The sequence below is a fragment of the Megascapheus bottae genome, chromosome 11 (assembly GCF_031878675.1).
Source record: "Megascapheus bottae isolate mThoBot1 chromosome 11, mThoBot2.hap1, whole genome shotgun sequence".
Classification (NCBI taxonomy): Eukaryota; Metazoa; Chordata; class Mammalia; order Rodentia; family Geomyidae; genus Megascapheus; species Megascapheus bottae.
This window is the reverse complement of record NC_143519.1, coordinates 64,182,478-64,198,167: the sequence shown is the minus strand read 5'-3', so window position 1 is coordinate 64,198,167 and position 15,690 is coordinate 64,182,478. Positions and strand designations below refer to the sequence as shown.

Here is a 15,690-nt window from a genome sequence, read left to right as displayed (position 1 = left end):
CAATTTTAAGACAAAAATCAATCCGGAGCCCTATCTATCTCTTCTTTTCTTTGTTAGTGGAGGGATATTGTGATTCAAAAGTGGGGATTATATATTGTTTTAATCAGTGAACAAATCTGTTATAAAATAATCCAAAACAAAAGGATAACACTTTCAAAATGGATAAATATACAGGCTAGCTTAAAGACAAGCAACTAGGGATCAACAGACTAAAGAAAACAAAGGAGCGAAGGACAAGGAATACAAGTAAATAGATTAAGGTGAAATTAAAAGATTAAGAGATATAATGAAAAATAGGAGAAAAGAAGAGTAGAGAAATATAGAAAATGAAAGGAATAGAATGAAAAATACTTAAGACTTAAATTCAGAGAAAAAGAAAAGGAAATTTGAAAAATTAAGAATTATATATGTATAAAGTAATAATGCTAAAGTTAAAAATACTAAGATTGAGAAATAGAAAATTGAGTCATCAAAATATAGGCTGAATTAAATATTAGACAATTAAGGACGAAGCCTAGTATATCCAGGAATAAGCAGAACAGCAATGAAGAAGTAAAAAAGGAGAGGCAGAAAAATAACAATAAGAATATAATTAAAATTAAAATTAGAAAAAAAATCTTCAATTTATTTGGGGAACCTTGTTCCTGCCCAATGTCTGCTATCCAGTCTCTTGATAGAGCCTTTGATTTTCTTATGGTGGTCAGTTTTCCTTGTAGCTTAGTTGACTTCTCAAATCCGTTTGAATAGGCAGAAAAAAGTTCTACCTTACAAGTGTGGCATCTTTGGGTCATTCCTCCCACTGTAACTTAGTGGGAGAGGGAATATACTTTGTATGTAACACTGGGAGGAGATGGCTGATTTCTGTAGGTTGGAGTATCTGTAAGTGTGCTTGAGTGTGGGTGAGAATGTGGTGTGTCTAGAATCAGTGCTTTTTCCCAGAGGGGCTAGCTCCTGAAACTCCCTTTTGTGCCAGCCTATAGCCACTCTCAGCTTTTATGGCCTATCCATTTTTTTTTTTCCCGTAAGATTTTGCAGATTTTGGGGGTTTTAGTACCAGTAGCCAGCTAAGCTTCAGGTTGAGCTGCTATATGACTGGAATGTCTTCATTTGCTGCAGAGGGGCAGGGCTGTCTCTTGGCTGTGCCTTCCCAGGTAGGTGTCCCTCCTGGGAGGAGCTACTTTCCCCTGGGCAGAGCTATCTCTCACTGGTCAGATTTCTTTGCCACAGTTGTTGCTACCAGCTAGCTACTCGGGCTGGCGCTATGCCAATATCAAAGATGTTGTTCTTCTGGGGAGGGGGGAAACCCTTCTTTCCAGAAGCTGTTCTCTGAGTGGGAATGACTTTTGTGGGGTATTCACACTTTCCCTTAGTATTTTGGGCCATCTGCAATCTGCATCCATGATCTATGTCCACCTATGACCAGCAGGATATGATTTTCCACTCCTAGTCATCCAGTTGATGCTGGAGGTGAGTGAAAAGCCATGTACACTCTATCTCTGGTGCCTTTGTCCTGGCTTTCTCTGGTCATAGCTGTGTGTGCTCAAATCTGCCTTCATAAGCAGTCTGCCTATAATTTTCCTTTCTGGCAAAAATCTCTCTACAGTTCTGGCACACTTGGTGTGACTCACTAGACATGGGATTTTCCAGTAAAATTATAAAGCTCTGGTTTCTCAGAGACAGCTGTACAGATTCCCTGTTGACCCTCACTATCTTCCACTCTCTTCTCAAAAGGTGCTTTTGCTCTTTGCTTTTCTCCTTCCTTTCTCGCTACTGCATCCTGTTATAGTAATATGAATCCTTGTTATAGCTTCAAAATAGAAAATACATTCAAGTGTGCAACACAAGGCTTTGAGAAATGGAGATATAGTATGACATTCCCCAATCAGTGTGTCAGGGCAGACTAGTGACTGAATACCTGTGGCTGGCATGTCACATACAAGGAGGTATGTGCCAGGCCTGAAGACCAGTACTTCTCAAGGTTTTAAGGTCTCAGAAATTGTGGAGAGCCAAGCGAGGTAGCTCATGCCTGTAATCCTAGCTACTCAAGAGGCTGAGATCTGAGAATAAAGGTTCAAAGCCAGCCCAGGCACAAAAGAACCTGAGACTCTTATCTCCAATTAGCCTCTAGAAAGTGGGAAGTTGGGCTTGACTCAAGGGTAGGGAGGTAGCCTTGAGCTGAAGAGCTCAGGGACAACACCCAGGCCCAGGGGTAGGGTGGTAGCCTTGAGCTAAAGAGCACAGGAGCAGCATCCAGGCCTAGCTGAAGCCCCATGACCCACAAAAAAGAAAAGAAGGAAGGAAGGAAGATAAGAAAGAAAGGTAAGAAAGAAAGGTTGTGGAGGGAAGGGCCAGCTTGTCCAGAAAACAGTGAGTGACTTGTCTCCCACTTCTATCTTTTCTTTATTCCCTGGAGAAGACTGTGGATGCCTCATCCCCAGGGCAAAGCCTTCAATTGGGCCTGTTAATTTGGAGTCAGACAATATTTTTGTTGATATGATAGATTCTTGTGTTCAAAACATTTCAGGTGTGATGAGCTACTGTGACAGATACAGTGAAGGCATGAGACGTGTCCTGAAGACTTTTGGACCCATTCCAGAATTTTCTAGGGCCACGGTGGAGAAAGTTAACCAGGTGGGTAGATTGTATAGTCACATGATAATCATTTTCTCTCCTATCTATCACCTGCAGGTGGAATATACTAGAATCTTGAGGTTAAAGAATAATTCAGGTAGCCGGGTGCTAGTGGCTCACACTTCCAGCTTGTTGGTGATTAATTGGAGATAAAAGTATCACTGAGGGAAGGGATATAAATGTTCAAGAAGTAACGTACCCACTACCTGACAAATGTCTCTATACATTACCCTGACAATAAAATACAATTAAAAATAGTCTCGCTGACTTCTCTGTCCAGGCTGACTACAAACTCCAGTCCTTAAATTTCACCTCCTAAGTAACTAGGATCCAAAGCATGAGCCACCAGTGCCTATCATAAGAACGATATAACTCATATACAGTAGTTCTCTTCAACTTGTCTGAGATCTCTCCAGATTTGGAAAGCCTGTGAGATTGAGGGATTTCTGTTTCATGAAAATTCAAGCAATGGTTCGTATGAACAGGAAAAATAGTTACACACCTGTAATTTATTTTCTCTCCAATTTCCTCTTTCTCCTAGGACATGTGTCTGAAGGTTCCTGATGACCCAGAACACTTATCAGCCAGGAGACAGTGGAGAGATGATTGTCTTATGAGGCTTGCCAAGTTGAAAAACCAGATGCAGCCTCAGTGAGTTTCTTGAGATGCTACAGTCACTCCTTCATTGAAAGTCTTTTTTTTTTTTAATATTAATAGCACTTTCTAAACCAGTGAGAAACCTAGGAGTGCCTAGTCTGCAGATTCAGAGCTTGCTTCCAGGTAGTGGTAGAGGGCCAGTGTCTTCCACTGTGTTAAGGACTAATCTTGGACTGGGCTGTCACAAAAGTCTCTGGGATCTGAGATGTCGGTTTCCTGGGCTAATAATCTGAAGATTATTTTAAGCTTGTCTTTTCAATGTGATTACGTATGATTCCACTTCAGAGCCAATGACAGTAGTTACCTGGCATATTAATCTATTACTGAAAAAAAATTGTCAATCATGGGGCTTGAACTCTGGGCCTGAGAGCTGTCCCTGAGTTCTTCAACTCAAGGCTACCACCATACCACTTGAGCCACAGCGCCACTTCTGGTTTCCTGGTGGTTAATTGAAGATAAGAGTCTCACAGACTTAAGTACCCAGGCTGGCTGTGATCCTCAGATTTTAGTCTCCTGAGTAGCTAGGATTACAGCCATAAGCCACCAGCACCTGGCCTGAACTATTTTTGTAATTATTTTCTAGTCCCTTTCTGAGTACTCTATGGCCCTATATTTAGGAATCAATTACCTTTGTTTTGCTAATGTTCTGAATAAACATTTTTTGATTGCTTAAAGTTTTTGATTTCTTTCTTTTTTTTCTTTTGTGCCAGACTAGGGCTTAAACTCAGGTCCTGGGCTCCATCACATAGAATTTTTGCTCAAGGCTAGCACTCTAATACTTGAGCCATGCCTCCACTTCTGGCTTTTATGGTGGAAAATTGGAAATAAGAGTCTCACAGATGTTCTTGCTGGGAAGGCTTTGGACCACAATGCTTGAACCTCAAGCTTCCTGAGCAACTAGAATAAGGGGTGTGAACCACCAGTACCCAATCTGTTCTTTCTGAGAATGAAGCATTCTTTCCTGATGATCAATAAGCATCATTCAGAGTGATCACAATGGACAAATAATAGCCAATTATTTGGTTCTGGGACCTTTGTCTTTTAGTTTAAAAAAATTCACCAATTAGTGTTAGTGTTTCGTAAAGTTGGTCCAGTGCTTTCCTGGTCACATATATCAGAGGAGCACTGCTGGCTGTCCAAGTCTTGGAACTCCCATTCTGAAGTAAATCAAATGTCCACAAAGTCCTATGATAAAGATACCTGTTAATTTCTTCAGCGTGAAGTCTTCCTAGTATTAGTTCCCAGAACATTCCAAGGAATTCCAGGGCATGCACCTCTCTACTTGTAAGGCCACTTTGATCACTGGATACGTATGCAAGATTTCCTAATGGCTCCCAGGACAGAAATACAGCAGCCTTGTGATTTCTAGCAGTCAGCACCCCATCTCCACCTGGGAGGGAGCTGTCTTCCTCAGGCCGAGGCTCCTGTGTTGTTGAAAGCAGTGTCCCTAATTAGGAACCAACATGGAAGTAGTTGTTTCTGCTAACACATGATCCAAGCTCAATCAGGACCCTCGGGTATTTTCAATACAATCTGCACTGAACAACTGAAATATACCAGGCAATAGGCATTTGAACCCTGACTTTTTAAAGGTTCATATAACAGCAAAAAAAAAAGAACATATCCATGAGTCAATGATTCATACTTATCATCCTAGCTACTCAAGAGGTTGAGATTTGAAGATTGCAGTTTAAAAACAGCCGTGAGACTCTCATCTCCAATTAACCAGCAAAAATCCAAAGGTGGGCTATGTCTAAAATGGGAGAGTTCCAGCCTTGAACAACAACAAAAAGAAGCTATGCAAAAGCTTGAAGCCAAGTTCAGGCCCCAGTACCAACATAAAGCAAAAACTTGTAGAAGTGAAACCCTTTTGTGCAACTACTTAATTTTTTAAAATCATCACCACCACCATCAAAAAGAACTCTAAAAAAAGGTTTGGTGTTCCAGAGAGTCCACAAATGTGGGAGAGCATGGCACCTGGGAGAGAGACGTGCTGGGAGAATTCTAGCAGGTGCCTTGTAAACTGACCAGGGGTAACAGCCCCTCCCAGGAGAAGAGAGTAGTCAGGAGCCACCTCTCTGGAAAGGGAGTCAGCTGAGACCACTGTTGCTGGAAAGGCCCTCTTTAGATTAGCCAGCCCAAGTGGGATTGGGTAGGGCTTTGGTGTGCAAGTTGGGGATGGGGGTCCATGTCAATGATTCACTCACCTCAGACTGAAACAATCAGTGAGCAGGGAGCTACCTAATAAAGGCAAGATCTTAGCAAGTCCCCTCTGATAACTGAAGGGACAGGCTGGAGACTAGACTGATTCAGGCCAGGTAAGAGCTGTGGAGGCCTTGAAATTGGAGAGCCTTCTGGAAAACTATCTTTCATAAGGGGAGATGGCAATATATGTCTTGCACAACTTCCTTCCTTATGCAAGGTAAGAAAATGAAAAGAGACAGGAAATCTGAATATTTCAGACATTGTAACATTTTTTGGTACTAGTACTGGGGCTTGATCCCAAGGCCTCATGATCTCCCTTGACTTTGCCACTCAAGTTTGTCCCTGCAACACTTCTGCTTTTACTTGGTTAGTTGGAGATAAGAGTCCCACAGATTTTCCTGCCAGGGCTGGCTTCGAACCAAGATCCTCAAAGGATTACAGAGGCATGAGCCATTGGCACCTTGCCCAAACATGAAAACATCACTAGAAAGATAATGTGGCAAGATGTGAAGGAAGTCTTCTCTTTTGCTTCACCTGATTAAGGTGGACATACATTTTTAAATTCCATGGCTCGGTGCCTCCTTTTCCCTGATAGGTTGCCTAATTGCTTCATGGAGTATCCTTGCATTTCCCCACAACTTACTCCTGCCTCCCTCTTCCTGGGTTTCCCAGTCTTGTTTGCTAACTCTCTGCATGAAGCACTGATACAGACTTAGCTAGCTGGGGATGAGATTCAAATGGACCCTACACATGGTCTACCCAGCTCATGGCACTAATGAGCCTTGAGGGGTTCTGGACTATATGGGCTTTTGGGGCCCACAGCTACAGATGAGAGGCCCTGAGATAGCCAGGCAGGACTACCCATGGGAGTCTGTGAAATAAGTCACCATTTCATATTCATTTCTATGTGTAAGTTTTATTTTCCTACTTTTGCTGTCAGATTTTTTTTTGTCTTTTATTTTTTGGTACTGGGGATCAAACCTAGGACATTGTACTTGCTAGGCAAGTGCTTTGTTACTGAACTACATTCCCGCCCTGTCAGATAATTTTATATGGATGTGAGGCATGTTCTAAGTTAGCTTCCAATACATGCAGATGATGTGATCTGAGAATAGAAATTATTTAGGACAAAAATCCAGAAAATTCCAAAGAGAAATTAGAAGATTTTTTTCTAAATGAAACAGAGTAAGAACTGAGTATTTACAATGCATTAGGAAGACACTGAGACATGATGTAAAATAGCTGGGAGGATTTATGTACCACACCATTTCAATATAAGGAATGTAAGCATCCATAGATTTGGGAATCCACAGGAATCCCAGAACCACACCTTGAAAGATTCTTAGGCTTACAGCTCTAACTATAGCCAGTGAGAAAGAATCAAAACAATGGTGGCTAGGAAAATCTGGAAAGATTCTCACCTAATTGCTGAGAGCAGCAGAGAACCAATGTTGGAATCCAGGCTCAGCTTTGACAGATCTGAAAATGGCTAGTGAGGACCAATCATGCAAGCTACAGGGCGCACCATTCACACAGAGCCCACATCTTTTAGCAGTATCGCCATAGTGGAAGATGGGTTCAACTGCAAGAAGCCTTCCTTCTCTCAGCTTGGCATCGCTAGGGGCTTCTCTGCAGAGGCCTGCTTGCTCTGATGAGTTTAGTGGACTGCATTGACCCATTTTCCATTCTTCTGTCTAGAATTCCATCCACAATACTGCTTTACATGTTGTCATGTCTGCCCAGCCTCTTCTGGTTTAAGCCAGTTTCTCCCTCTCGTCTTTTTATATCCTTGCAATCCCAAGAGGCCAGGCAATATGCTCAGATAACTACATCCAGTCTGGGATTGTCTAATGTGTTTGCCATGACTGCACTAGGTCCAGGTTTAGGATGAGGTGAGATGTCCTTCACACATTGTATGGGAGGGGGAGGGGGGCCTCATGTAATGACCAGGTAACATTTGGGAATGTTAGCCTTTATTACATGGCTTTGCAGAGCTTTAAAAAATAGGAAGCTTTCTGGGTTCCTATTCCAGTGGCTCATGCCTGTACTCCTAGCTATTCAAGAGGCTGAGATCGGAAGACTACAGTTCAAGCCAGTCAGCACAGGAAAGTCCATGAGACTCTTTTTCTCAAAAAAAAAAAAAAAAAAAAGCCAGAAGTGGAGCTGTGGTTCTGGTGTACTATCCTAGAGCCAAAGAAACTCAGGGATAGTGCCCAAGACCTGAAGTCAAGCTCAGGACCAACCACTCCCCCACACAGACACATGCATACACACCCCAAAAAAGGGAGGGATGGGAAGAAAAATAGGAAGTTAATCAGGAACTGGTGGATCACACCTATAATCATATCTACTCAGGAGGCTGAGAGCTAAGGATCAAGGTTCAAAGCCAGATCAGGCAGGAAAGTCAGTGAGACTCCAATTAAGCAAAAAAGCTTCTAGTGGAGCTATGGCTCAAGTGGTAGAGTGATAGCCTTAACCTAAAAGCTAAGAGTTAGTGCTCAGGTGCTAGGTTCAAGCCCCAGTACCAGGCACACAAACAATAGTAAGTTAATTAGAAGAACCAGCCCAATTTGACATGTTTCCAAGTCATTTTCTCAACACTGCAAATCCATAAATCTCCATCCATATGAAAAGTGTATCCTCAGTTCTCATTTTGGTCTCTGATTCCAAATGTCTGTTCTAAAGCACCTACAGGCATGCCATGTATATACAATTTCCCTATCCTAAAGTATTCTGCTGAGGGGCAAGTGGGCAGAGGGTGTCCCCTGCCATTCATGTACAGTTCTTCTGTGGTTTGAAGATTAAAAAAAATTTTGCCTGAACTGGGGCTTGAACTCAAGGCCTAAGCACTTTCCCTTAGCTATTTTGCTTAATGCTGTTATTCTACCACTTGAGCCACATCTCCACTTCTAGCTTTTTTGCTGGTTAATTGGAGAGAAAATACATCTTAAATTTTTCTTCACAGAATGGTATAGCCCTAGCCTAGTATGCATAAAGATCTACTGAGTTCCATCTGCAGTCTTTCCTAACATTATAAAAATAAAAAATAAGCGGGGTGCCAGTGACTTATGCCTGTAATCATAGTTACATGGGAGGCTGAGATATGAGGCTCTTGGTTCAAAGCCAGCCTGGGCAGGAAAGATTTTTTTTTCCAGTCATGGGGCTTACACTCTGGGCCCAAGCACTATTCCTGAGCTCTTCAGCTCGTCAGCTCAGGAATACCGTCCTACTCCTTGAGCCACAGCCCCACTTCCCATTTTCTAGTGATTAATTGGAGATAAAGAGTCTCTCGGATTTTAGTGCTCAGGCTGGCTTTGAACCGAGATCCTCAGATCTCAGTCTCCTATGTAGCTAGGATTATAGGTGTGAGGCACCACCCCCAGCTAGCCTTTGAGACTCTTACCTAAGTTAACCACCAAAAAGCCATAAGTGGAACTATGGCTCAAATGGTAGAGATGTAGCCTTTGTAAAAAAAGCTCCAAATTCAAGCCCCAATAATAAATAACTGTGGACATATAACTCATACTGCTACTTAGGAAGCTGAGATTTTCAATCAAGATTCAAAGCTAGTCCAGGGAAGGAATGTCTATGAGACTCTTCTCTCTGATTAACCAGTTAAAAGCTGGAAGTAGAGCTGGGGCTCAAGTGGTAGGGCTCCAGCTTTAAGCAAAAGAGTTAATGACAGTGCCTAAGACCTTGAGTTCAAACCCCAGTACTGTTATAAAATAAAAATATATGGAAGGGCCAGGAGTTTGGCCTAGTGGTAGAGTGCTTGACTAGCACGCACAAAGATCCAGTTTGATTCCTTGATACCACATACATAGGAAAAAGCCGGAAATGGTGCTGAGGCTCAAGTGGTAGAGCTCTAGCCCTGAGAAAGTCCAAGGACAGTGCTCAGGCCCTGAGCTCAAGCCCAGGACTGGCCAAAGAAAATACATACACATATATGCATATATACATATATATGTGTGTGTGTGTGTGTGTGTGTGTGTGTGTGTGTGTGTGTGTGTGGAAAGCACCAAGGAAAATCTTGTGTGCACATGCATAATTTGAAATAAGTATCAAATGAGGTATGATAAGGAGAGACTTTTTTGAGAAAGATTGAAAGGAAGTAAGGAATGAAACCACAGTGAGATCTAGGGAAAAGTAGAAACAGTACAAGTGGGAACAGATATGCAAGGACCCTAGGAGAGAAGCCAGAGTTGTGTGCCCATTCACAGAAAGAGCATGCACATCCATGTGTCTGAGTAGCAGGAGGGAGAATAGAAGATATGGGATAGGTAGATGGTAGGGAGGATGGATCTTAAAGACTGAGAGGCTCATTTTGTACAAGGAGTCTTTTGAGTGAAGAATCATCTTCTGGCTCAAGACTGAGGAATAGAACCCAGGGCTTTATGCATGCTAGGCAAGCACTCTACCATTAAGCCACATTCCCAGCCCCCTCCCCAACTTTTTTCATGTTGATCTTGCCTGCAGTGCCAGCAGCTGTGATGTTCATCAAACACCCCAAGAAAGTGGGACTCTTTAAGGGAAGTGCTGAGAACCTGATTTATGTCCTTATAATCCACACCAGCTAATACTAAAAATTCAAGATGCTTTGAACTTATAGACAGACCTGTTGAATTAAAATCTCTTTGTACCAATTTAACTATAATAAAATAAACAAATTCTTATTAAATAAACCAGCGTTCAGGTCTTTCAACATGTGGCCACTTCTAGTTATAAGCCTTACTGAGCTCAACAAATAAATATATTAAAAAGGTTTTTTTAATGCATAGGATTTTTAATAATAATAGGCTGAGATTTGGCCTATGATAGTGCTCAGACCATGAGTTCAAGCTCCAGGACTAGCAAAAAAAATGTGGGGTAGGGCTCTTTATCTAAAAATAATAAAAATTAGCCATACTAGGGTTTGAGCTCTAGTCTTTGTACTTGCTAGGCAGATGCTCTACCATTAGAATCATATCCCAAACTGTTTTCCTGTTATATTTTTAAGGTATGGGATTTTTTTTTTTTGCCTCAGATTGAAAGAATGGTTTCCCATAGAACCGTGCTCACTGGCTCATTTGTTGAGATGAAGTCTCACTAACCTTTAGCCAGAGCTGGCTTAGAACTTTGATTCTCTGATCTCTACTTCTAGAGTAGCTGGTATTACATGAGTGAGTCACTATCTAGCTACCAGGCATTAAGAAAAAAAGCTAAAATAAGAAAAGGCTAGGCTATATCTGAAAACAGCCAGAAAGGACGGACTCTTAAGCAAAGAAACTTCCACATAACACAGGCAACATAAAATTTAGAGACCAAAAAGGGACAGCCAAGACACAGTGACATAATGTCGACATCTGTAAGAAAAATAACTGCAACATGTGAAAACACAATCCATGTGTCTAACTAAATGTATATATTATGATACTAATAACAATATACCTCATTGGTCTACTTTGGACTTACTACAGACTTATTCTAATAAATGGTAAATAAAAGAAATGGCTCAACAGTTGACCTGCTTTCTACTTAAATGGAATATGCCTTAAGGTAACCAAATGCTAACATTAGTTATTCAGGAAGAATTGCATTGTTACATATCCACATGTATTTACACTATATTCTAATCTCTCTTTTTCTCTCTCCTTGTCTTCTTTCCCCTTTTCCAAACAATTTCAAGTTTTGTTTTGTAAGCCAGATTCAAAGGAACATAGGCCCAATAATCTCCCTCATTTGTCATAATCAGTAGAAACCTTGGGCTCTCCTAGTAGAGATTTATAATAGAACAAAACCTGGATACATAAGGCCAGATAGTATGATGCTAAATGAAAGGACCTCCAGGATATAGAAACAAAATGAGTGATTGTTGTCCTTAATGTACTATGTTATCTCTCATCTCTTTTGCTGTCCCTTGGTTATCATATTGTTACAGTATTTCACCTTGTTTTCTGATATATTGTATATATGCTTGATGGGTTATTTGAAATTGGATAGGGAAGGGGAGAAAACAAGATGAGGGGCAGGAGTGGGGGGAGGGAAATGGGGACCAAGACATGAGAAAGGGTATCAATGTATGTGAAGTAATGCACCTTCTTTCTGGTGAATATAATGTAACCCTTCTATTAATTACAATAAAAATATATGGGAAAAAAGCAAGAAATAACCTGGGCACCAGTGGCTCACACCTGTAATTCTAACTACTCAGGAGCCTGAGATTTGAAGATCACAGTTTGAAGCCAGCCAGGGCCAAAAAGTCTACGAGACCATTGTCACCATTTAACCACACAAAAAAAAAAGCCAGAAGTGGAGGTGCAACTCAAGTGGAAAACACTAGCCTTGAGCAAAAAAGCTAAGGGACAGTACCCAGGTCCTGAGTATTGGCACAATGCTCAGAGTTATGGAAATTAGCACAAACATTTTAAGAACAGAAAAAGGAAGGGAAGGGAAAGGAAAGGAAGGGAAGGGAAGATGAGAGGACTTGAACAAAGTGAGAATGTTTTTCTTTCATAGAAAGAAAAGTTCACATCTGCTATGTGAAAACTGAAACAAGAATTCTTACATGAGGCTAGAAATTGAGGAAACTTCTTTTAAAAGAAATATTGTCCGGGTGATATACAGAGAGGTTACAGATACATTCATCAAGTAGTGCGTACATTACTTCTTGAACATTGTTGCCCCTTCCCATGTTTTTCTCCTAATTTACCTTCCCCCACCCCATCCCACTCATCTTGTTTTTCCCTTATCTTCCCTTTTTCAAATAAACAAATTAACATATATACAATGTACCAGATACCACATTCAGATACAGTAATAACATGAGATAACTATAAGGAGAAAAGGAGAGAAAATAGCTTGGGTCAGGAGTTTGGCCTAGTGGTAGAGTGCTTGCCTAGCATGCACGAAGACCCACGTTTGATTCCTCCATACCATATACATAGAAAAAAGCTGGAAATGGTGCTGAGGCTCAAGTGGTAGAGCTCTAGCCTTGAGAAAGTCCAAGGACAGTGCTCAGGCCCTGAGCTCAAGCCTATGACAGGCAAAAAAAAAAAAAGGAATAGCTTCTCATAGTACATTAAAAACAACAATCACAAAGATAAACCTCATGTTTCCACATCCTGGAGTTCATTTCACTTAGCCTCATCCTATATGGCCATATGTACATAGCTTCTGAGCCATTATGATCCAAAATTGGAAAAACTTTTGGATAGACATGATACAGGAAATAGAAACCACCTTAACAAAACCATGGTAAGTACAAGGACCCTTGTTATTATTATGCTTAAGATAACAAGAAGCCTTTAAAATATGCTTGTTTAACTCAAATATTCCCAACAGCTGAGGGCTTTGAGAGGATTCTCAACGCTTTCAGACAGATGGAATAACATTTTTGACTAATAATTGAAGATTCTCTACCACTTGAACCATACCTCCACTTCCAGCTTTTTGGTGGTTAATTGAAGAGTCTCATAAACTTTGCCCCCAAGAAAGCTCAAGTCTCAGCCACCTGAGTAGCAATGATTACAGATGTGTGCAACTGTTATGCTTTGCTAGTTCTCTTTCCCTCCCTCCGTCTCTCTCTGTCTCTGTCTCTGTCTCTGTCTGTCTCTGTCTGTCTGTCTGTCTGTCTCTCTCTCTCTCTCTCTCTCTCTCTCTCTCTCTCTCTCTCTCTCTCTCTCTCTCTCTCTCTCTCTCTCTCTTTCTCTCTCTCTCCAATCCTGGGCCAACAAAAACCTCAGGGCCTGAGCATTGTCCTTAGGCTTTCTCAAGGCTAGAGCTCTATACCGCTTTAGCCAAAGCACCACTTTTAGCTTTTTCTATGTATATGATACCAAGGAATTGAACCCCGGTCTTCGTGCATGCTAGTCAAGCACTAGGCCAAACTCTCAGCCCCAAAATCTCTCATTTTTCAAGGAATTTACCCATAGCACAATAAGTATATTCTCTAGCTCATTAGCATGAAGTTATTCATAATGTCCCTTTATTGTACTTGGAAATTTTCTAGGACATGTAGCAAACACCACTACTCTAACTCCTGATTTCATAACCTGTCTTTCCTCTTTTTCTTTAGATTATTCTAGACAGGTTATCAGTGCTTATTGACTTTATTAAATAACCGGGTTTGATTTTACTGATTCTTCTTTATAATTTTTTATTGATTTCTAGTTTGAATTCTATTATTTCTTCTGCTTAGTCTAGGTTTTACTTGATTTTCTATTTCTACTTTCCAAAGGTGATATTCATGTTTAGAACTGTATTTCACTGAATTATATTCCAGGCGCTCAGATCTTGACTATCTCAGGCCTTCATTGAGTGTGGAAAATGTCTTATGTCCATGTTGGTTCTTTCCTTGGTAATTTTGCTGAATTCCTTGGGGCTTTTATTCTACCCATGTTCAGCTCAATATTCATCCCAGTACTCAAGGTATTCTCTTCCTGAGTTTCTATGGCCTGGCTTCTGGGCTGGAAGCTACGACATCCCAACTGTGCTTCTTTCTTTCTTCCTTAGTCACGATTTGTCTTGTGCTAGGAGTCATATATAAAACATTGTCAAGCCAGACCCCTTAACTCACTCCTGTAATCCTACCTATTCAAGAGGCTAAGATCTGAGGATCACCTTTGGGAAAGGAAAGTTCTTGAGACTCTTACCTCCATCAAGTAACCAGAAAAAAAAAAGAGCTAGAAGCAACATTGTGGCTCAAGTGGTAGAGTGCCATCATTGAGCAAAAAACCTAAGGGACAGCACCCAGTCCATGAGTTCAAACCCCAATACTGAAATACAAATAAATAAATAAATAAATCAGTTGTCAAATGATTTGTGCAGTTTTCTTATTACTCATGCAAGAGAGAAAATTTTAAAAGTTATCAGTATATGCCAGAGTAGAAGGTCACTTCATTGCATCTAATAAACCCAGAGACGACTACGCTTAGGTCTCCTTTTTAATCTATTCTGTTTGTCATTTTTTTACTTTCCTTATTCCTTAATTAACTTTGTCTTTTTTTGTATATATACGTGTATATGTATATGCCAGTCCTGGGGCTTGAACTCATGGCCTAGGCCATGAGTTGGATACATTTGCTCAAGGCTAGTGCTCTGCCACTTGAGCCACAGTGCCACTTCTGGCTATATGGTACGGAGGAATCTAATCCAGGGCTTTGTGCATATTAGGAGAGCCCTCTACCACTAGGCTACATTCCCAGCCCTGTTTAATATATTTTAATGATTGCTCTACATACTACAGTATACATCCTCAGCTTATCCTAAACTTCAAATTAATACTATGCCTGTAGGTATTTTATGTACAATAAAAAGCCTATAATTCAAGTCTTTTATGCAATTACTGTCATATTTACTTGTACTTATAGATAAACCAGACAAAACAACCATTTTTATTGCTTTTGTATCTAGCAGACAATATTCTTTGAATAACTTAAAGAAAAACAGTCATTTATACATTCCCATAGATAGACTATTTGTAGTGATTTTCAATCTTTCTTGAAGATTCAGACTTGATTCAGATTTATATATGACAGCATTTCCCTTCGGCCTAGGAATTGTCTCCCTTCCCTTCCCTTCCCTTCCCCCCTCCCTCACCCTCCCTTTCCCTCTGACTCTGTCTCTGTCTCTCTGACTCTGTCTCTCTATATATTTTTTTTCTTTTTTTTTTCTCATCCTGGGGCTTGAACTCAGAACTGAGTGCTATCCCTGAGCTACTTTGTGTCAAGGCTGGTGCTCTACCACTTGAGCCACAGCACCACTTCCAGCTTTTTCTGAGTAGTTTATTGGCAATAAGAGTCTTTCTGCCTGAGTTGGCTTTGTTGTGCAATCCTCACATCTCGGCTTCCTGGGTAGCTAGGATTACAGACATGAGCCACTAGTGGCTGGCTAAACTTCATGTTAGCCAGTAGAAATAGACCCCTTCTCTTCTTTTTCCCAGGGTGAAGAGCATAGACAGGACATTTGGTACTTCCTAAGATTTTCTCCTCTCTGTCGTCTACTCAGCTCATACCATATGTGGCACCATCCACATAACAGTCTACGCATGCTTTCTGGGTGTTCAGGACCTTACCTGCCAGCACCAGCCACCTTTATAGTGTCTTGTGGACCTCCCTGAAGAGGAAGAATGAGAGAAGTTGGCGCCAAGGGGTTGAGGCAAGGCTCTTGCCTAACTCTATTTGTTTTGAGAAGTTTTATATCATGCCAACTCTAATTAAT

The 15,690-nt window shown here is 41.0% G+C and overlaps 1 protein-coding gene across 1 annotated transcript in view; it reads left to right on the top strand.

The window, feature by feature from the left end:
- Nucleotides 1-3,962, top strand: part of Cryl1 (crystallin lambda 1) — a 131,389-nt gene extending 127,427 nt beyond the window's left edge. Inside the window, exons 7-8 of the mRNA XM_090342441.1 lie at nucleotides 2,525-2,631; nucleotides 3,173-3,962. Of these exons, the coding sequence (XP_090198567.1) occupies nucleotides 2,525-2,631; nucleotides 3,173-3,286 (221 nt within the window). The 3' untranslated portion in view covers nucleotides 3,287-3,962. The remainder of the gene's footprint in view (nucleotides 1-2,524; nucleotides 2,632-3,172) is intronic.
- Nucleotides 3,963-15,690: the final 11,728 nt, after the last annotated feature.